The 23758-nt window shown below is 35.1% G+C and overlaps 1 protein-coding gene across 1 annotated transcript in view; it reads left to right on the forward strand.

Annotated features, from left to right (window-relative positions):
- Positions 1–23758, forward strand: part of srrm3.L (serine/arginine repetitive matrix 3 L homeolog) — a 218102-nt gene that overhangs the window by 137706 nt on the left and 56638 nt on the right. The window contains exons 4-5 of the mRNA XM_018246863.2: positions 14098–14199; positions 20442–20576. Of these exons, the coding sequence (XP_018102352.1) occupies positions 14098–14199; positions 20442–20576 (237 nt within the window). The remainder of the gene's footprint in view (positions 1–14097; positions 14200–20441; positions 20577–23758) is intronic.

Here is a 23758-nt window from a genome sequence, read left to right on the forward strand (position 1 = left end):
TGTAAAAGCAAATACACAAGTGGAGTTGTGGGAGCACCCGCATTGCTAAGTAAAAATATATAGAAGTATGAGGGAAGTGCTACTGACATATCCAAATGGGTCAGAGCACATTCCCTGGGCCCCTGTCTAAGCAATTCAGTAGATATGCAAATGCATGTGTTAACAAAGACAGGGGTTTTTAGTTGCAAAGTTATGATCATAAAGTTGAAAAGCCACCATACCACGTCAAGGTAAACCCCATATGGCGGTCCCTAACTTGTTTACCTACCAGTCATAGTATTGAGGATCCTGTGTCTCTCTGCATAATAGCATTAGTAAAGTAAAAAGTAAAAGTCTGCTGAACCTTGGTTTCTGGAGGGCTAAATCCTCCCCCGCTGCTGAATTGCAGCTTTTAAGAGAGAGTGATTGCCCAAACCAACGCCCATTTTTGACAAAAATGTATAAATATTGTGCAGTTAAAAGCATAGGGCCACTATTAATTAATAGGGGTGGGTATGGGAGGTGCTACAAGCCACAAGAAGCTTAGCCAAAGCTACAGGCTGTAAAAGCAAATACACAAGAGATGTAAAAGGGCAATATTTACTTCAATATATATTCCAGTTTGCTAAGATTCTTTAATATGCCACTAAATATTTATTTTGGGGGTATAGTTTTCCTTAAAAGTGTGAATGCTAAAAACTCAAACAATTCAAGTTTTTTTTTTTTAGTAGAAAACCAGAATTTTTAATGGATTTATTAATTTTTCAAGATTTATTTTACCCCGAGGCTGCAAAAAGTCTGAATCGGAATATCCGCCATCACAGACTTGCCGAGGTTGCATATAAGTCAATGTGAGAGGTCCCTATCCTATTTGGAAGTTTCTGTGGTCTGCTCTGGAATTATCCTGAAAATCCAACTATTTCGGCAAAAATCCCAAAAATGTGAGTTTTTTGGGAAAAAAACGGAAAAATCAAGCGATTCGGGGAAAAAAACAGAATAAATCGTATGATTCAGGTTTTTCCTCGACAAGATTACATTGTGCTTTTTAAATAATAAATAAGATCAAATAGTGGATTCAAGTTTGGTCGGACTTTTTTATTTTAAAAACTCAGATAAATTCGGATTTTGATAACTCTCTTAGTTTTCCTCTTATCATTCAGATTCAGTGTCCCACAGCATTTTTTTTACAAGAACAAGACCTGTATGAACAAGATTTTGTAAATTGTTAAAAAAAAAAAAAAAAATTTAAATATTTTTCCTGCTAAATATACCCCCCCAGACAATGTGGGTCTCTATAAAAAGATATTGAGTAAAACAGCTCATATGTATAACCTTGCTTCATGTAAATAAACCATTTTCATAATAATATACTTTTTAGTAGTATATTGGGTAATCATAAATAGAATATTGACATTTTAAAGGAAAACTATACCTTCCAAACAATGTAGGTCTCTATAAAAAGATATTGCATAAAACAGCTCATATGTAAAACCCTGCTTCATGTTAATAAACCATTCTCATAATAATATACTTTTTAGTAGTGTGAGCCATTGGGTTATCGTAAATAGAAAATTGCCATTAAAAAACAACGACCACCCCCTGGGTTCGTACGATTCACTGTGCACACAAACATACCAAATAAACCATACATGTTAGTTCACATGAGCCAATTAACAGACAGAGTTCTGTCTTTTGCTTCCACACTTCTTCCTGTTACAGCTAGAGCTTGGGTGCATTAGCAGTGAGCTAAAAGGGTAGGAGTATAATAACCCCTCCATCTTAGAAAAAAGTTTTCAGGGGTGGGCCAAGCCAGTTGGGCTCCCTAGGCAACCCGACTGTTCAGCTTTCTGCCCCTGTCTCGTGCACACACACACCACACTTGCATATCCGACCTGCCTGTCACGCATGCGCTAATGAGCCAACGCACACTGCCGACACAGCGCGTACATTAAAACAGCCAAGTGGTAAAGAGACAAGGGTTTGGAACAGGGGTAGGTGGTAGAAGAGTTACATGCCTGTCAGCCCCTGCCGCTTTACAGGTAGTATGTACTGGTCACCTGTTTGAAAGCAAACATTTAATTGGTTGCTTATAGGTTATTAGACCTGAAGCAAACATCAGTTTTAGCAACTCCATGACTCCATACTAAAATAGCAAAAACAACAGCACTCAACTTACATTCCATTCTATACCTCCTAATTTAATGCTGTGTTGTTATTTGCCTGCTATTAACTGATAAAATAGAATATTACCTTACTAATTATTTGTGACATTTTTATTCTAATGTTCTAGTTAGAACAGTAAAGTGTATTAAGCGGAGGCTGCGGTACATATTGTATAGATCTACATCAAGGTAACCTTGACTGTCTCCTCACTGTTTTTGTTGATATTTAGTTAGTACTGAATGCTTAGTATATATGTTGGCCTTCTTTTAATGAGAAGATGATTCGTATGCAGAAGACAATGTGCTATCTGCGATGTCTATTTCTCAGAAATGTAGAAATGTTCTGTACTATATGCCTATAAAATATTAAAGCAAAACATTGCTCATAGTGTTGAAGCCCATCTGCTAGAATGAATTAAATGTATTCCCTTAACAAGACTTTATAGTTAGTGTTATATTAAGACTTCCATTTCTGGAACAAAAAATATACATTTGAGATTATCATTTGTAGCTATCTGTCATTTTATTTTATGCCAGCCAAGAAATTGGGGAACCACTTTTCCCTGCAAACTGTTTCTGAATTGCAATTGCTTTATATTCATGATATTTATGGTAATTGCTGTTCAAGCTCAAGCATACTGCTCTCAGGTAACTGCCTTAAAGGGGGCAATATTGTAAAGACTTATTGCACATATGGACCTTGTAGATGTGTTTATGTTCTGTATAGCATTCAGTGGCCTAAGGCTACATTGCTTGGTGCTAGAAGGGAAATCATCAGTTCCCTCTATGGATTCATCTCTAGACAGTCAAACCAAAACAGAATATGATATGTAGTTACTTTATGAAAGATTCATTAACTTGCAATCGCTTGGTGGTTTGACTCTCTAGAGTTTTACCTTTACACAATTTCTACTCTTTGTCAAATAATCCTGTGATTTACACACTCCACAAAGCAATACTGACACTTCCACTGTGATAGAGAGACAACTGTAGTAGAATAGAAAGGCATGGGAGCCTATTTGTGCACAGGCTTATTGACACTACATGTTTAGGTGTGTGCCTTAATATGGCCCACAACATTGTTAGTTTCCTTAGATCAAACTACCCATACTATAAGAAACAAACCAAGTGACAGCTTTTAGTTACACTGTTTTCCTATTCCATTCTCCAGTCTCACAAACTAATTGTGACTATTCCCAGCTTGCTTTTTCCCATAAATGGTTTCACACCCGTAAAACGGAAAACTTGTTAAATCTGCCCCATTTTATATTAACGTTGTGATTAAGGCAAATGTAATGTCTAAAGCTGGATATAGATGTAAAGATTTTTAAAATATCCGATCGTCATTGTGAGACCACGAGTATCTCGAAATGGTCGTACGATTGTACAAATTGTCCATCAACTAAAAAGACCATTTCAGGCGATATTGCTAGGAAACAAAGGGGAGCTGCCTGCTTGGCCCTGCAAACATAGATAAATTGCACTGGGACCGACAAAGATTTTTTAACCTGGCCGATCAATTTTCTGACAGATGTCGGCCGAAAAATCGTAAGATGTATGATCGTTCGAATCCCACTAACCGCACGATAATTTTGAAGGATTGGTTGGACTTCGCTAAAATCGGTCGTTCGGCAAGAAAAATCTTTGCATCTATGGGGACCATTAGATTATCGATTTACTCTGTAAATGTGCCCTTATCTTTTCATAATATCAAAAAAATATCAGTGATTGGCAATATTCAAAATTCAGGGGGCAGTCATGTAGCCTGTGACTATTCAAAAGGGCTATATGTTATGCTAAAGATAGCCAAAATAATACCCTTTAAGAAAAGAAGCACCCTTAAATATTCTAAAAATGTCTTTCTTTTTCTTGTTCAGCTTACATGGGGGTCACTGATGACCACCAAAGCAATGCTTGTCTATTGGACATCACTGGTGTAGATTGTAGAGAGCAAGTAATGGCATAGGATTGGCCACTGGGCATAAGGGTGATGTTTAACCATGTGTTCCAGGATATTTGAAATACATTCAATATTCCACAAGTAATAATAAGGCACCAAAATATTTACCCTTCTAATACAAAGTATAGGTAATGTGCAGGTGAAGGCTGATAGTGTAGATGGAACTAATAGGCTATAGGAAAGAATATTAAAAAATAATTAAGGAAGTGCTATTGACAAACAAGAATGTTCTCGGTGAGGAAAATAAAGGTAGGGAAGGGTTTATTAACAGCCCATTTCTTGACATATTTTGTTCCTGGGGATTTACCAGGTTCTTAAAAGTGGCCAATTGCACAGAAGGTTTTCAGTTTTCCTATAGGTAGTATTTAAATCACAGAGTCTGCTGCCATTCTGCAAGTTACATTTTTACTGTACAGAAAATGATTTGCTGGGAGTTTTTCAACATGTCATGATAGTTTTAGCAGACCTGGCCTGAAAAGCGCTAGTAAGTAGATCAGCTAAACTGGTCATTACATCAGGGTGGAAATTTATTAGTGTGAAATTTGTCACAGAAAAACTCACCCATATTTTTCATGTTTTGAGGTGTATTTATCAATGGGTGAAAAGTTCACCATTTAATAAACACAATTCTAAACATCCTATAGAAATGAATATAAAAATGGTTGAGCTCTTTGATAAATCTGCCCCAAATGTCCTCATTTGGTAGCTGCTAAATATCGATGGGTGAATTTATTCGCCAGGCGCAAATTTGTGCGATTATAGATTTGCGAAACGGCCGCGAAAATTTGCAGGTGCCCTTTCGTGAATTTTTCTCCGTTTTGTGAATTTCGCAGGAAATTTGTGAATTTTTCGGCGCAAACGGCGCAAATTCGCCCTTCACTACTGCTAAATATTATCCTTTCAGACAATCACATACAAATTCAGAGGGAAACCTCAAGAACAATAACATCATTTTGGGAATGCTGAGAAAAATGTAAACTAGGTGAGGATGAAGTCCAACCTAGCCTAACTTTTATGATCATAAGCTGAGCAAATTTTCTAATCAGTCCTTAGTAAATTCTAAAATAGATTCAATGGACCAGAAATATTTTTAGATGTTGGCAGTTTCAGTTCAAAACTAGTTAGATTGGTCCCTTTAAAAATACATATTGCATTGTGCTTAATATCAGCAGTTCCAAGTGGGTACACTAACATTTTGTAGCGAGAATCGATACAAACAAATTTTCTTTTACTGGAGAAACCTTTATGCAGAGAACAAAAGCTGCTGCCGCTGGACAAGAGAGGGGTCAGCTTTAAATAACCTAATAGAAATATAGAGAAAGTGCAAACAGATAGCATTTAGTACATGCATTCATGGACTAGCACTTAAATAAATTACATATTTCTGTCGTTTTTACATCCAATTAATTAAGGGAAATTGACTTTCTGTTAGTCACAACATAATTATTAAAAGTGGATCTTTATCTGAATTATCTGGCTGCTGTAGTAAAGCATGTCTTTGTTTCAGCAAACTACATGACTGGCACAGGCACTCAGATTAATTAGGCCATTGGGGGGTATTTACTGAAGTAAGACAAAAAAGTCAGCATCTGACAGGCAGGTGAAAGTGTCTTGCAAAAACAGATTTATGTAGAAAATGCTTGAATTGAAAGGATTTAAAATAAAATGTTAAGGAATTAAATAAAATGAAATAAAAAAAAATCTTTAGTTTTCTATCCCCTGCATCACAGAGATTGTGAAGAAAACCCTTCATGTTTTCTTTGGTTTAAAATAATAATAAAGTGTCCACATTGATGTGGTTAAAATATCAACAACAACAGCACTAATTTGGCACTGTGCCACCCTGACAGAATGTGCATGTTGTCTGTGATTTCTCATTATAATGGCTAATTGGATGACTGCAACTTTTTTCCCCTTTACCTCATTTCCTAACCAATGCTAATTTTTAATGTACTTGCCTATCTTTTCTATTTTTTCTGTTGTATTTTAAGGGGCCCCAACAACAACCATTGATTAATTAAAATGGATGGGTAAAATGCTTGGACCTTGATGTTTTCAGGATAACTGTTTTTTGTAAATTGGATTACCATGCCTAAACCCCCATATGTAATAAAAGGCACTGAGTTTGCCCCAGAGCACAAGTTTGCTCCTCGTGTCTGTATTCCGGAGCAATAACCCATAGCAACCAATAAGATGTTTGCTTTTATACAGTTGGCCAGTAAATGTTTCCTGCTGATTGGTTGACATAGGTTACTGCTCCTGGGCAAACAAAGAGGCCCATTTATCACCAATCTCATTTTAGGGTTTAGAGGTATTTAGGGTTTTCTCTAAAACCATGAATGCCATTTAGTTCATGAAAAGAGCTGAATATAAAATGTACGAATGAAAAAAAAAGCTGAACGATGCACTAAAAAATTCAAAAACCTCTAAATCTTCTAGTTTTTTGGTCAATTACTAGCGAAACCCCCCGAAACCTCTAAAAGTCTGAATGACTAAAACAGCACAGCTCCCATTGACTTATAGAGAACCTCAACTACTTTTACTTGGCAAATTTTTATATTAGAGTGTTTTGTGGTTCATACACTTCATAAATCTAAAATATTTTGAGTTTTAGAGAAGTAACAGTAAGACATTTTTTAGGAAAAAGATGCACGAATGTAAATTGGCTCCTAAGTATCTTTTATTACATAATTCCCAAAGTCTACTAAACATCATTAAAACATTAAGCTTAACAGAACTGTTTTGCTACCAATGTTGATTCATGCAGCTTAGTTAGGGTCACATATAGTACAAGGTATGTTTGTATTATTACAGAGAAAAAGGAAATCATTTTAAAAATAAGAATTATTAGGTAAATATATATATTCTATGTGTGTATATATGTATATATATATATATATATATATATTCTAATATTCTAATTCTTTCCTTAATTCTAGATTTCAGGCTTCTGCATAAGGGAACTCATACATGTATAACGCTATTTACTGACCATCAATAAATATTGTAAAGTTTTCTTGCGAGCCACAATATATGAAGTAGTTACAGAATCAAACACTTCAGAATTTTTACAGTGTAATTCGGTTTACAAAATCATACCTTTTTGGAAAAATGTCTTTTTAAGGAAATGCCATTTTTTTGCATAAAAAAAATGGTTAAATGGCCCTATGATGTCTTACAAGGTCTTTTTAAATTAAATTCTGCTTCACAAGCAATACTTAAGCTCAAAATTATTAATTAAGAGAAGGATAGTGGTAAAATGTAATAAAACAAACAAATCTGTTTTTGCAAATACAATATTAATTTAACAATTACATTTAAAAAGTTGATTCAGCTTACTTTTAAAGAATAGTTAGACCATACAGTAGACGTTCAAAATGGCAAAATTAAGCTGAATCAACCTTATTACATTTTACCACTATCCTTCTCTTAATTAATCATTTTGAGGAGGATTAAATTATGCGCTGGTTGCCCCACAAAAACAAAAAGATGTATGCAGCATATCAATAGGGCTTTAAACTGATATTTTTGCACTATGTAAATAATTTGAAAGAAGTTTTTGGAACAAGATGATGTTGATAACAATGCTCCTAGCTATTAACTGTAAAATATGTGATCAAAGCCATTGGCACAGTTGGCCAATCTCTCCTCCTGGCATGGTAAATGCCACATGGACTGCTGCAGTAATTGGTTTCCATTAAACACTGTTCTATGGAGAATGCTGTTTTAATCGTTGACTTGGCTATCTCCAGTCAAGAGTAAATTACTTTTTGGCTGCAACTCACTGTGAGAATAATTGAATAGATATCAATCAGTTTCAGAACAAGATTTACAGTAGTTACTTATAAGCCTTAAATCACTTGTCCGTAAATAACAGGAGGTCCCACAGTCAACAGGGGATCCCACCAAATAAAAAAGATCCATAGTTATTCTTTTAGTCAGGGAAATGCGACCTGGCGTGATAGATTTATTTATTCAGTCTCTGTTACAAATTACTTTGGATGAAATAAACACTGATCCTGCAAAGTTACACTCAAGGCTGTAGGTTTAAAATGAGAGAAAAACTCTTGACATCATTGAACATTTCCTTTATTTGACAGAAATGTAATGTTAAAATAGTTATAAACCCTTTCATTTTTACAACACTGAAACATATGCCAACAATTCATGATACATACAAGTACACATAGTCATAAACCAATTAAACCCACCGTTTGAGAAATGGATGTCCATATCATTGGTATCATATATCTGAGATGGGTCATCTGCAGCAGGTGTATAATGGGGTCTCACTGCCCACATTACTAATTACCAGAGCTAACTACCATGTCCACTGCAGTCTGGAGTGCCTGCAATTTACATTAAAATTCATAAAACATTCATTGAGATTCTAATATATATTAGCTAAGCTTTCCTGGCCAGTTTAAACATTGTACAAATAATATAAACCACAGCAGCAGGATGAACGATAATGAACAGTAATAAGGGTTGCCACCTGGCTGGTATTTTACCGTCCCTGCTGCCGAACTAATTAAGTATATGTGTTATTAATAGAGGATGGTATTTGTTCCAGAAAAGGAGGCAACCCTAATATTAATAAGCACTGGAAACAATTGCAGTTCAAAATAACACTGAATTCCAGAACCCAAGTGGGAGATGTTAATTTGCGACGGATATTAAAACATTTTCTTTAGCATAAATGTGCCTAAATCAGCCCTTAGCTCCATGAGTGATACCAACAAATATAACTACAAATTTGTAGTCTAGGCAGGGGGTAATCTCCAACCTGCGAGAAAGAGGAGTGAAATTACCACTGCCTTCTTTCCCCAAACTCATCTTACCACTATATACATCTATCCAATTTATACTAAACATATACTAAATGATGGACAAAAGATACATAGAATTGGCCATTCTATAACATACTAAAAGTTAAGTTAAAGGTGTACCACCCCTTTAACAACAATCAGAAGGATGAGCATATGTGTGTAACTGATAGAGCTGTAATTGTAATTTTGCCATGGGCATTTTATTTTTAAAGAGCTTCTTCTGAAGCTACAAACCTAGGGCAAATGGTCTGCATACACTGGGGGTCATTTATCAACACTGGGCAAATTTGCCCATGGGCAGTAACCCATAACAACCAATCAGATTGCTGCATTCATTGTCCTACTTGCAGATGGCTTCAAAAAGCTAATCACTGATTGGTTGCTATAGGTAACTGCCCATGGGCAAATTTGTCCAGTGTTGATAAATCAGCCCCACTGTGTCCAAACCCAACATGATTTTAATATTATTCTAGGGAATGTTTGGAATGAACAGTGGCTTCAGAATGTTATTTTCAATTATGGAACATTATATTTGCTTGTTCTTGATTATTGCAGTGTGCCAAGAAGATACAATTGAGGAAGGCTGTGGCTTTATATTTTATAAATAGTGTCATTTAAAGGAATTGTTCAGAATCCACATATAAAGTGCTGATGCGTTGGCACCTTACACCGGCAAGGAAACATCGTTTTGATCCTTCCACTCCCGATTCTTGCTTCAGGGGTTGTACAGCAGTTGGGGATTATTTGCATATCTGGTGGACATGTCCTGTAGCACAACAATATTGGGCAGAGATTTATAACTTAATTGACCGAGTATTTCACACACATATAGTCCCCGAAGCTACTACGGCTCTTTTCGCCTGCCCGTCCAAGTCCCTTACGAAACTCCAGAATACTTTGATGAGACAAATCTTAGCTGCTGCACGAACCAATTTAGCGAAACACTGGCTACAATACGCTATTGATACTCATGTTGTCATTGCAAAAATTACTCAAACACAGAATATGTTATATTTAACGGCTTTATTGGAAGACAGGGTAGAGAGACATATGCAAATTTGGGCCCCATGGGATTCGTTTCTGCAACCTTGAGCAAAACAATAAGTTCAATGTATGTTATACTACATGGAATTGTACTGATGTGTTCTACTTTCACTGTTCTATACTGGAAAAGATATTTACGTTATCCTCTGTCAATGTATCTATTTTTGAAAAATGAAAGAGATTATAAAAAAAAAAAAAGGAATTGTTCAGTATAAAAATAAAAACTGGGTAAATATATAGGCTGTGCAAAATAAAAACATTTCAATATCGTTAGTAATATATAAATGTGAAAATGTAATGTATAAAGGCTGTAGTGACTGGATGTCTAACATATTAACCAGAACACTACTTCCTGCTTTGCAGCTCTCTTTGTTTCCACTAATTGGTTACCAGGCAGTAACCAATTAATGACTTGAGTGGAGGCCACCTGGGCCATAATTGTTTTCCTTTGAATCTGACCTGCATGCTGGGGATAAATTGCAAACTCACTGAACAGTTATGTCATGTGCCCCCCTTAAAATCACTGACTAACTCAGAGTTAGAGAGCTGAAAAGCAGGAAGTTGTGTTCTCACTCCAGCCTTTATAGATTACATTTTTGGCTAAATAACTATATCAGAAACATTTTTAATTTTGCACAGGTTATCTATTTATTTGGTTTTTATTTTTACACTGAACTGTTTAAGCAAAACCTATACGGACAGATAAAGAGCACTGGGTGGGGGGTTCATCCAAATTGTGCAGCGATAGTGAGTTTCTATGGCAACAATCATTGGATGTATGAATCTATTAGCTAGCCTAAATTCCTCTTTGCTGTTCTAGATAAAATGACAGAAATCAATGGGAAATCATACTCAAAGTCAACAGAGATTTAGTAAATCCAGGGTTAAAGGTGTAAAGGAGTGAGAACCTGTAAGTAAATGTGACCCATTCACCCTCTTAACCAAGAAAACAAATGTATTCCACCATGGAAGCAGGTATTTGATAAATCTGTCCAACATCTTTTAAAATTGATAATCGGACTAGATGCCATCCCCTTAGACTAGAGGAATAGAACTTTCATTTGAAGCAGTGTAGGTGGTCCTTCACAGTGAGGACAGTGAGATATACCCTGCTGGATGATTTTGTGAGGACTGATTCTGTTAGCACCTTTTTGAGGGGCTACAAGCATAATATCAAAGACTTTAGTGATACAAAAATCTACAATTAATATAGATATTGGTATATATAGTTTCAGTGGGTGTGTGTAGGGATGTGAACTGGGATTCATTTTGAGGGGTTGAACTTATAGGACTTTGGTCTTTTTTCAACCCCTTAACTTTGTAACTATGAACTAACTATGGATGAAAGCAACTTTTCAGTATATGTTAATAAAACATTTTCAGTAATTTCAAGTGATTTGTTAATTTGATATTGAAAACAATATCTATCTGCTCCTTTCTATTCTCTGCACTGCTGGTTCTAACTAGGATTAGGGATTCATTCTACCTTTTTTATCAGGATTTGGATTCAGCAAAATCCATCTGTCTGGCCAAACCAATTCCTTATAATCACATGACGTTTTGTCATACAAACAAGAAAGTAAAAGCAATTTTAACCTCACGCTGATCACATGCTTCTCTCACCCTTCCTGCCCATAATTTGAATTTGGTTTAGGATTTGGTTCGTTATTGGGCCAAATCCCCAAATAGTGGATTTGGTGCATCCCTTGTTCTAACGCTTGAAAAAAGTGTTGCAGAAGCCAACTGATTAGGAGAGGTGTATAGAAGCATGCTAGGTATATGGCACTGGAGTCTTGGCTTGAACAAAGCTGACTTCTGCTACATTGTTTCAAGAGTAAATAAACAGCAGTAGGGGACCTAAATACTACCTTCAATTCCATTTACAAATTCATTGTAAACAGATGGATATTGTCCATTAATGTATACTGCATAGTTGGTGAGAATTACATTTTCTTTCATTCTTGTCATTGTTTTAGTGGAGTTCCTCCAGTATAAAAACAGAAGCTGGGTAAATAGATAGACTGTGCATAGGCTGTGCTAAATAAAACATGTTTTCAATATAGTTACAGTAGTTAGCCAAAAATGTAATGTATAAAGGCTAAAGTGACTGGATGTCTAACATAATAGCCAGAACACTACTTCCTGCTTTTCAACTCTCTTGGTTACATTGATTGGTTACCAGGCACTAACCAATCAGTGACTTGAGGGGGGACACATGGGTTATAACTGTTGCTTTTTAATCTGACCTGCATGCTGAGGATCAATTGCAAACTCACTGAACAGTTATGCCCCATGTGGCCCCCCTTAAAATCTCTTTTTAATGTTCTGTTCTGTTATATTAGACATCCAGTCACTCCAGCCTTTATACATTACATTTTTGCCTAACTATATTAGAAATATTTTTTATTTTGCACTGCATATATATTTATCCAGTTTTTATTTTGACCCTGAACTGTTCCTTTAACATAGAGAGTTTCTAGCCTAAACCTTTGTTGGCCTTTAGTTCTCATATAAGCCGACCACTTGCTTATATGCAGCAACTGTTACATTTAATTGTGTGAAAGCATAGTTAATTCTTAATACTTGTGTGGAAGTATTAGTAGTATGATTTCTCTGTAATTAACTCCAGCCCATATAAGTAGTTCAATAGAATACTATATAACAAAAGATTTGAGATGTCATTTTTTTAAAATTCAAGTTGTTTTCCCCCTAGAGATTGCCGTTGTTCATGAACAGCAATGAGTTTCCTAGTGGGACTGCTGTTATAACCTGCGTGTTATATCATCTATCCTGGCAATGTTGGAAAAAAGGCTGATTCTTTCAATGTTGAAAGCATTTTTACATTACCATACCTTTGTTCAGAAATAGCAGCAGAAGCTGAACGCTCTATTGGCCACACAGCTGCATCCAATGCAAAGAACTCAATTTTATTTAAGTGCTGTCGACAGAACAGCCCAGGGTATGCAACCATTTATTAAATATGACTTGCTATAATAATAGTTTCAGGTGCTTTATTTTTTTGGATTTTGATGTTCTTGGTCCATTACTCTCACATTATGACTCCATGACAATGGCCAGTCATTTTTTTCCCCGTTCAACTGCAGTGAATTTAAATTTGCTTTTTTTCACTAGCTGATCAAGACAATTTGAAAGTTTAGCAGTATAGTAACCGTATTTTTATCTGGCTGATCTGTAGGGGCCTGAGGTTTAAGAAGAGTAAATTTAATGTTTTCACCTTGTAATTTAGCTAATTGTTCTTCCATAGCATGTAGTAATACTCCAAGTACAGATAAAATACAAGGGCACATGTCCATGTTGAAATATATTTGCAACCTCCTAGTTGTTCAGCAAATGATTAAAACATTTGGCAAAAAGGGGGGTGAAACTGTTTAGCCTGATGTGTGACATACATTTATCAAGGATCCATTATCTCAAGTTGAGGTTTAGACTCCTTTTTTAAAAAATAAAATGGGGAAACAATACATTGTTGGTTCAGCCTGATATTTTACTCATTACTTAAGCTTAAATGTCACTTAGTATGGGAAACAGAACAACATATCTGCATTAAATGGAGTTAACTTAAAGATGTTAATGATATCAGAAATCCAGATATGAAATGGTAATCATTTATTTTTTCTCTTAAATGTTTAGAAATGTGTTCATGGTTGAGGAATGATGGCTTATAATAAATGCAAACCTTTAAATGCTTTGACAAACAGGATTTAGTCATTGGCAGAGTTGAATGAATAGGCACAGTGATAATTAGAGGTGGCGAACTTTCTCCAACGAATGTTCGCGGCCGTTTTGCGAATTTATTCGCCGGCGGCGAATCGCGCAAATTCGCAGCGAATTCGCCCATCACTAGTGATAATCACTTTCTGGTGCATTTGTATGGCTCCACAGACAACCCAAAGTTGGCATGTGAAAGATGAAATTCCGTGCTTCCGTCTTCTATTTAGTTCCGGTGCCATGTGCCAAAGTTATGTACCTGACCAGTCATTTTTCTTTTCACACAGCTTATATTTGCACCTATTTTTCATCAAGCCCATGTTATTAGGATCTTACAAAAGATAGGTGTGTGATAGCAATTTCAATCTATTTAATATTGATTTTTGTCATTCAGGTATTCTGAAGAAGAAATTCACCAGAAGGTGGGAACCTTTCGCCAAATGCTCATGGAAAAAGAGGGAGTCCTAACCAGGGAAGACCAACATGGTCGCCAGGTGTAAGTACACCAAGTTTAATATGGTTAGGTTTTTTTTAAACCATAATATTATTATTCAATAACAGATATAAATAGAATACAAAGTATGTTAAATTATAATATAATATACAGGCTTTATTATTATAAATGATGTTCCTCCCTTTCATGAAGCAGGTGTCTTAATGTTTTCATGGGTGTTTCTTCAAAAGGCAAAAAAGATTAAGACTTTTTATTTAAAGGTCTATAAATTTATCCAGGAGGAAAAACATCTGTCAACCTTGGTTGAAACACCTTTAGTTGTATACAGTCCCCAAAATTATCAGCACACTTAAGGCAAGTCAGGATAATTTTCTAATCAGGAATGCCCCTTATTATCTGTACACTTTGCATAATATAACCTCTCTTTAAAACTGCAAGGAGACTGACACAAAACAGTTCTGTGATTGTCAATATCTTCATAAGGAATACTTGTGCATTTCATACACAAGTACTTGTCCAGAACAGTGTTTGACTCAAAACTTTAATAGTATCTTTTAATGAAGAAAGTTATTATATTGGTTTGCATTTCGGTCAGCAACAAATACACAATCCTTTTTAAAATTTAACTAAACCTTCAGAGGAGCTTTAGCTTCTTTAGTATAATATAGTTGCTTTACTATGTCTTCCTCACAGCAGCTTCTTTTAACCTTGGCCTCCTTAGGCTGCATTCTATTTTATGGATGGTCTGCCCCTGCTCCTTCCCTGTAATATGGCCTAAGCAGTAGTGAAGCTCCAGGTTGCTGTGTAACTAGTTTCATGCTCTAAATGCATAAGATTCACTCAGTGTTTAGCCTTGATCATTAAGAAATTGATCCAAACAAAAGTGACCACTCTAGGTTATTGGAATATCCGCCATTTGACAGCTCTGTAAAATATATATCATTCAAACATAAATGCCCCTCATTTGTACTGTAGTAATGGAGTATAGTGTATTACGTCAGGAGAAGGAAAGACATTTACTGTTATTTCACAAACAATATACTATATATAACCTGACAGCACAGCCTCACATGACTGACTCAATCTTCTAAATTGAAAGCAGCAAGGAGACTATAATTCCACTTTTCATACTTCCCCCAACCTAAGTGGCCATAGAGGCCAAAGTACAACCTTACAGTGAAAATGCTATTCCATGACCCCAATGTTAATTCACGCTTGCTTGATTTAAAAACCTTAACCAAATCCTATCAGACCATATTCATGCATCTGCTCATTAAAGTAAATTTCAGCATGCTCCTTGCTTTCTGCCATGGCTCAAGCTGTTTGTTTGTTTTATTGGTATAATATATCTTTGAAATCAAGTATGATGATAAAACATAAAAACACTGTCACACAGGAGGAGCACTGTCATTCATACAATGAATACAAGGAATTCTTTCTAAAGAATACTTCTTTTTTTCATTAGGAAAGAGTTTGTTAAACAGACTGGATCGGTGATGCTGCTGAGAGATTAGGTTTAAGTTAAGATACAAAGGCCTGTAAGGTTATCTTGAGACAAAGTTCAAAAGCAGGGAAAAGTGGAATGAATATATGAGTTCAGAGTTCTTTTCTGAATAACTGCTGAATAGCCGCAGCTGAAGTATTTTTCAAAGCTAGCACTATTTTTATGAAGAGTAATGATCCTGTCCTCATTGGGTATAGCTCACCTGAGACAACCAACATAGTATTCATGTATATAATATATAAATATTTATATGAACTTCAGATTGGAACAGTGATATACTGAATACATGTATAGTTATAGTTTCTGCATTATTTTTCATTTAAATGGAATTGGAAAATTGGGTATATTATAAAAAAGTATAATTTCAGCTTTTGAAAAAAAAAAAAAAAAAATATATATATATATATGTTGATTTGATATGTTGATTCTTGCTGGGAGCTGATATGCTATATTAAAAGCAAGTAGTACATAAAACTTTTCCAACTGATCTGTGTTATATGCCAACCCAGTATGCATAGCCATAAGCTGCAGAATTTGCCAGCAGGAAAAATGATATGAGATGGCAAAAGCACCACTTAAGATGCAAACATTAAGCACTTTACTGCAGCTGAGCAAAAGAGTACATCAATTGATCTTAATTAAGACTAGTGCTAAAGCATGCAGACACAGCTAATTGGAGGATAATTTCCTATTTTTCATATGGTTTACAAAAATGTTATTATGATAATTTGACTATTATTTCATTTAATAATATAGATGGCGTAGCCTTTATGCAGATGCCACCAGTGAATAGGACTATGAAACTCACCAAGGCATTGTGGTCTCTGCTAATGCTTTTAATTATACATAAGTCACCTCAGCTAATGCTATTCACCAGCAATATTTTATATGGGCACACTCATTTGAAAAAAACATTTTTGGATGGCTAATACAGAAAACCCTAACAAATATTCAGTTTTCTACTTTGCTTTGCCCTGGTCCACTCTTGTCCACGTAGCAGTTGTTTCAGACTTACAATACCATTGAGCTGTTTGAGTAACGCTGGATGTTGTTTTATCCATGTATTAGTTACTCATAGGAAAATTGAGTTAAAACGTGAATATACCTGGGAGATGCTTGTTGTGCTTTAAACATCTTCGTACTGTAAGTCCATGACATAGTAATATAATGTGTTTTAATGAGCTACATTCCAATTCTGGAGTTTCATGATGCAGTATCAGGGAATAGATTTATTTGTTTATTAAGTTGATATTTGAATTGTAGCCATTTGGCTCGGTTAAAATCAATATTTAATATATTTCCAGTTTCAAACGTTTCTTTTTAGGGCCATTTTGATTAGTTGGGGAAAACAACTCTAAAAAGTTTGCTGAACAGAAAGATTATTATCAGATATTCTTTATGTAGATTTATTCGTCTAAACGCCTAATAATTAAGGGGTTTATTTTGTCCACTATAGTGAATTGATTTCAGTATTATTCTCCTGTAGTCCACCTCAGCCAGTCTAGATGAGCATTAAAAGAGTTGCGGTTTTATTATGAAAAAAACACATTCTGAAGGGGCATGTTAAATATTCTTACATTTGCAAATTCTGTAGTGGTAGCTTCCTTTTTGCTTGCTTGAGTTGAGAACACCATCTGTTTACTTTATCAGATTAGATGACTGCTATTTTCAGCTATGGAAAATGTTTAAGCTCTGCTGGGAAAAGTAATCTATCAGATCCCGCACCCTTTGAAAAATGCAAAGATGCATTAAAAAGGCAACACTACTTTTACATACTGTAGGATATATTGTTTTATTGACAACAATATTCATTGGTGATTATTCATTGATACACATATTCAGCTGAAGTGCAAAGAAGCATCATTTTAATCAGAGGGTTAAATATAAGGATGTTTTCTTGGGGAAAAAAATAACCAAGCCATTAATTGTTTAATGTTGTTTTATCTCTGTGTTTTGTTCATTAAGTGATTTGGTTGCTGCAATGAAATTTCCAAAGCAAAAATCTTAACCAGCAAAAGTAATTTAGGTTTAATTAACTTGTAACAATACATTTTATTTTGCCAGTTTTCATTTTTATATATGCTAAAGAATTTAAATATTATAAACAGACCAAATAAAAAAGTAAAATGCATTGTTTCATTTTAATTAAGCTTAATTCACTTTTGCAAGTTGGGAATTTGCTTAGACATTCCCTTGCAAGAACCAAATCACTGAGTGAACAAATTGAAACCCAAAGAAAACACAGCTTTGGGTAGATAGATACATCACTCAAGTTCTATTGTCGAAATCTATTACACACTTTTATCATTATTAGGGGAGTAAATGAACACAACTCTTCTGACTTATAATAGTACATAGTGAATACTTTGGAAAGGAAAACATCTAAGATGAAGATGGTTTTTCTGAAATGAAATGTGTAGCTTCAGGGGAAGAATCAACTGCTTAAGATGATGAAAATAATATGTAATTATTTGTTCAAGAGACTGGGAATTGAGCAAGAATAGTACTTCCCCTCTTAAGGACAAAAATGAGATTTCAAGTACAAAATAATATAGAATGCATAACAGACAGTAGTCACAAACTCAGCATAATACTTTGAGTGAGCTAGCATGTTTGAGGCTGGGAACGTTGAAGGTGAGCAGATATGAAAGTGGAGACATTTAATTAACCATCATCATACAGTACATAGACATTTGTACTTAACACATTAGCAAGTGAAGGTTAGGAGTATACAAATGTGTACTCTTTAAAGACAGAGTTGCAAACCAAAGGGAGGAACTCCACGGGCGATTTCGGCATGATCTGACACGATTCGCAAAAACGCAGGCGTCAAGTCAGATGGGACGGAAATAAGGTAAGAGATGGAAATGTCGGATAAAGTCGCATTGTTCGTCCGACGCGACTGTCGGATGCAGACGCAGCGTCTGCATCCGACAGTCGCATCGCGTCAGACGAACGCTGCAACACCATCCGATGTTCTGTTGCTTACCTTATTTCCGTTGCATCCGACTTGACGCCTGCGTTTTTACGCTGAAATCGCCGATTGAAATTCCACCCTAAGGGCCAGATTTGTCAAAGTTATGAATAAATGTCTTTCTTTTCACATTTTATCACTAGTGAATTCAATTTTAATTTAAGAAAAATAGTGAGGTCAGACCACAGCTGAAATTCCAATCTGGAAAGCTATTGGACAAGCATTTAACTAATTGAACAATGCAAATACAAAAAAAAAGTCAATTTCAAATTGTCTCAGATTAACTTTGCGTACATTATTCTGCTATTAGATGGAGGATGTGCAAAGATTACATGCTATGGTGCATCCAATGGAAGCCCAATTCCAATTCATTAGGGATAGAAGTTGTTAAGGCAATTTGTTTTGTTCACAATTATTCCTTAAGGGCCTTTTGCATTCACAATGCAGTTTAAAGCATTGCCCTGCTAAAGATTTCTGAAAGAATCTCTGTCATCGGGCTAATTTTCCTTCACCTTTATTAATTCGATTTTGAAGCCAAACTATGCCTTCAGATCTGTCATGGAGGTCAGTAAGGTCTTCATGAGGAAGGGGTAAAGTTAGGGCTCCAAATCAGAAGATGGGAGTGTGGAAAGTAAACGATAGTAGCAATCAGTTTAGGGCAATCAGGATTGCTAGAAGGCTTTAGAAAGGTTTTCTTTCAATCAATCTATCTATCAAGCATCTATCTATCTCTCATCTATCTTTCTATTGTCTACATTTTTATTATATGTTTTCTCATCTTTTGTCTACCTACGTTTTAATCTCTCTCAAACAATCTGTCTTTCTATCTATAAAATCAATCTGTGGTGCATATGTTCCTTTCAATCTATTCGACAGCTATCTCTCTGTCCTTCTGTCTGTCAAAAACTAGATGCCTACAATTCAATTTCTATAAAAGGGATTATGATAATGAATACAGATTTTTATCTTTCATTAAGAACTCCTGTGCTTATATTCCTTCTATTATAGTTTTCTTACACTAATCATTTTTATGACAAGTTAAATTGAATTTTTGAGACGTAAATCAATTTTAATATCGCCTGTAGCTTAATACAATATATTTCTTAGTGTGCTAAAGAATTATGGGACAAGACAGACTAAGTTCAGTTAGTCTGTTAAAAATTGAAATTGAGACATTATTAGATTTAAATTTACATTGCACAAAATAATTGACAGTGAGTTTTTGTGCATTACACATGGATTTAGTGCCAGCTAATGTAGCATCACCGTGTAGTGTAAACATTAAAGGAAAGACACTCACATTCAAGCCATAGTTTGACTTTTTTAGGAGGTGAACCCACCATTCTGCAGGAATTCTTGACAAAGGGAGGATTCACTCCCATAAAATGTTGAATTCACTACCAAGCCAATAAATAAAGGGCTTGTAATAAAGGGCAAGGAGCCTAAATGATATATTTGAGTGCCTTTTCTTTTCTTTTCGTGTTCCAGGGTACAGAGTGCACAGAGGGAGAATTTAAGAATAAAGAATGCTTGTGAGAATCCTATTTATTGCCAGCTAAACAGAATCAGTATTATATTATCATTCATAGGTCAATATATTTATAAATATATTACCCTTAACTCTAACACACTTTCATCTCCTATGCCTCAATTATAAAAACAGCTTTGTTTTTTTTTTGTTTGACCTGATTCAGTAACCTGCAATAAACATGGGCACCATAGGTACTTATTGTTTTGTTATTTGTATGTCTGACTTATGGACTTATGTATGACATAAAGGTATGCATGTGCTGTACTTGCTTATAGAGTTATTGAAAACCATTATATGGTTCCTGGAGAAGAGAGTGTCACAGAGTATTCAATGTATGGAGAAGGCTACGCCCTGGAATGTGATTGTCATGGTGATTGGTATCGGGATGACAGCAGCCACAGAGACTACAGGTAAGAAGCATTTATTAACTTTTATTAAAACTACAGTTCCTTTCAATTAGTGGAACTTTTTTTCTGCTGGATGTACAACTTTCACAATATTTCAGTGCTCCTATAGAATAGCCAAAGGAAGACGCAAAGGAAAACCGTTATCAGCATATCGGTTTATATATATATATATATATATATATATATATATATATATATATATATTAAATATATAGCACATTTTCAATCATTAACATGAAAAAGATGATTGGATGGTATATAAAATTGTATATGGATATACTGACTGATATGTAATATATATATATACCAGGAGCCTTTAAAAAAAATCATAATGTTTATTAGGACAATTAAAAACAGGCCAACGTTTCGATCTCCTTCTAAGACCTTTATCAAGACCAAAGTTTCAATAATAAAATTTTAATAGATAAAATGCACAAGCACTCACCCAATCACATGTAGTGGACCCAGTCATTATGTGCAAAAACATCACCAGTCACATGCACCTTAACCCCATCATGTGTGGAGAGAGAAAAGAAAGAGCAGCCTTGTACCGAGGAAAATGAATAGAAAAATCACCCTCAAAATAGTGAAGTCCCATAAAGGGATACAATATTAAAAACATACAGTCTACAAAGTAGCAGAGACAATTTTATCAGATCCGTTTTTACAATGTAACAAGCAGTATACAAAAGTATTTGTGATTACAGGAAAATCACCTTTGACTTAAAAAACACATGCTAATTTAAACCTGAGGGGGGCAAAATATTTATTTTCTTTATCCAGAATACCTCCTTTTGGAGATGAGCTCTGGATCTATCACCCCCTCGTCTTAACGGTTGAATATGGTCAATGCCTATGCATTTAAAAACTGGTAAACTATGTCCCAGTTCCAAGTAATGTTTGGCTACCGGCTTATTGGACATACTATCCCTGAATGCCGTACTTATGGCTGAACGATGTGCATCCATGCAAAGTCTAGGGGGGTTATTTATCAAAGTCCAAATTTATCTCAATATTTTCTGCTACAAACTCCGATGAAATCCGCTCTGGCTTTTTTACGCTTATTTATTATTACATTTTCCAGAAAATTTGCTTTGCGAGAAAAAAAACGATTTTCAAGATTTTTTCAGATTTTTCCATCCGATTTTCATGATTTTTTGGGAATTTTCACTCGAAAATTCAGAAAACTTTGGGGTATTGCACGAAACCCAGCGCACATCAAAAATTCATTGGGACTTCTCCCATTGAATGATATGCAACCTCAATCGGTCTGAGATGCCGGAGTTTCAGATTCTGACTTTTCCATCCTTGGGGGTCAGTTGGGGCACCGGAAACATCCAAGTTTAACCCCTGACAACCATGTCTGTGTTTTCTTAGCATTTTTATAAAGGGTCATTCTTAACCAGTGAATCCCGAAGATTAGTACCAAGCTTATAGCATACCATGGGGTGTTCAGGAATTATTTTAGCCAATATCAGCCTTTATAATATTCCATTTGTTTTTAACAAATCGATGAAGATTCTTTGTACACGCATTAAAATTCAGTACAGTACAAATCGATACATTATCTATTGCGTATACATTCTTTTTTTTAAGTTCTTGTGTTTATAACACACAAATATCAGTCTTTAAAACCAATAACATTTTTCAGGCTAATAACAAATTTCCACCAGTGTATTTCCACCGGCAGAGAAATTCCAGAATTCCAGAAACTGCTGGAAGAAACAGTGTTAGGTTAGCCTAAGCATCCTGCCTTGGTGTTACTTGAACCCAACTAGCTATAACATATGATCATCTGGTGTCTCTGGTGCATCAGAATTAGTTAATATGATCCACTGCCAAGACTAGATATGACCCAATTAAAGAGTGAAAATTTTTAGTCCTTGTTCTTATTTTGCCCGTAAACAAAAATGAGGACCCTCAAATTAAAAAAGAGGGTGAAAAACTAATTACGTAAAGGTTTTCCAAACTACAACTGGCTGTTGTTGAATTACCAGTGCAGCTTTTCTCATGGTTTGGCCAAAGCAAATGCTACCTCTGCATAATTTTATCTTCATACTGATTGTACTGAATATGGCAAAGACCTCAGCAACACCAATCATTAATGACCATTTATTAAAGTTGAATTTTAGTGGTTTTGAAACCATTATTAACTCTATTTCTCTTAAATCACGAAAGCCATGAAAGTTATTAAAAAACCCGAATCCAAAAAAAAATGAATGGAAAAATTGGAAATTACTTGTGAAAAACAATCCAAAAGCCTCAAAGTCTGGATTGTTAAAATGGATCAGCTCAGCTCCCATTGACCTCTATGGGACCTCAACTGCTTTTACTTGAAGGTTAAGGTTTGTATTAGAGTTTTTCTAGTTTTTTACACTTAATAAATCTTGAATTTTTAGGGTTTTAGAGAAATTTCAAGAAACAATTTTTAGAGAAAAAAATATATTTTATGAAAAAAATGAAATCCGAATGTTAGTAAATCGGCCCCTTGAATTTAAATCATTTATATCCTAACGCTTGCCTAAGATATTGTATTTTAAAGGGAATCCTGTCATCGGAAAACATGTTTTTTTCAAAACGCATCAGTTACTAGTGCTACTCCAGCAGAATTCTGAACTGAAATCCATTTCTCAAAAGAGCAAACAGATTTTTTTATATTCAATTTTGAAATCTGACATATCCTGCAGCTAAAAGGGAGTTACAAATGCTAGTTTGTCCTTCCTCTTTTTGGTTCTCCTTAATGAATCCAAATTGAAGCTGGAATTACACAAAGGTATCCTATATACAGTATTTAATGTTATATCGATTTAATGTGCTAGAGAATTTTGTAACAGTGGGGTCACTGTGGATTTTGGGTTGCTAGTAACATTAAGTAAGTTATCACTCCATTAAATCAAGTTGTTACTGTTTGCTAGCTACCAAAGAGCTATATCATTGACTAGTACAGCCATAATATTATTACAGTAATAAACCATATCTGTAAACATTCCATGCTCGTGTGTCCCATGTGTACCGTAAAGAACACAATACTTACTTGGAAACACTAGCCATATAAATCACATCACCGATGTCTTGCATTTACACTTGCCTTCAGATTTGAAAGTATAACAACAATCCAAAATCCTCAAGTCTGGATTGTTAAAAAAAAAAAAGGTCCAAATGGATCAGCTCAGCTCCCATTTACC

Source organism: Xenopus laevis, chromosome 2L, assembly GCF_017654675.1.
Source record: "Xenopus laevis strain J_2021 chromosome 2L, Xenopus_laevis_v10.1, whole genome shotgun sequence".
NCBI lineage: Eukaryota > Metazoa > Chordata > Amphibia > Anura > Pipidae > Xenopus > Xenopus laevis.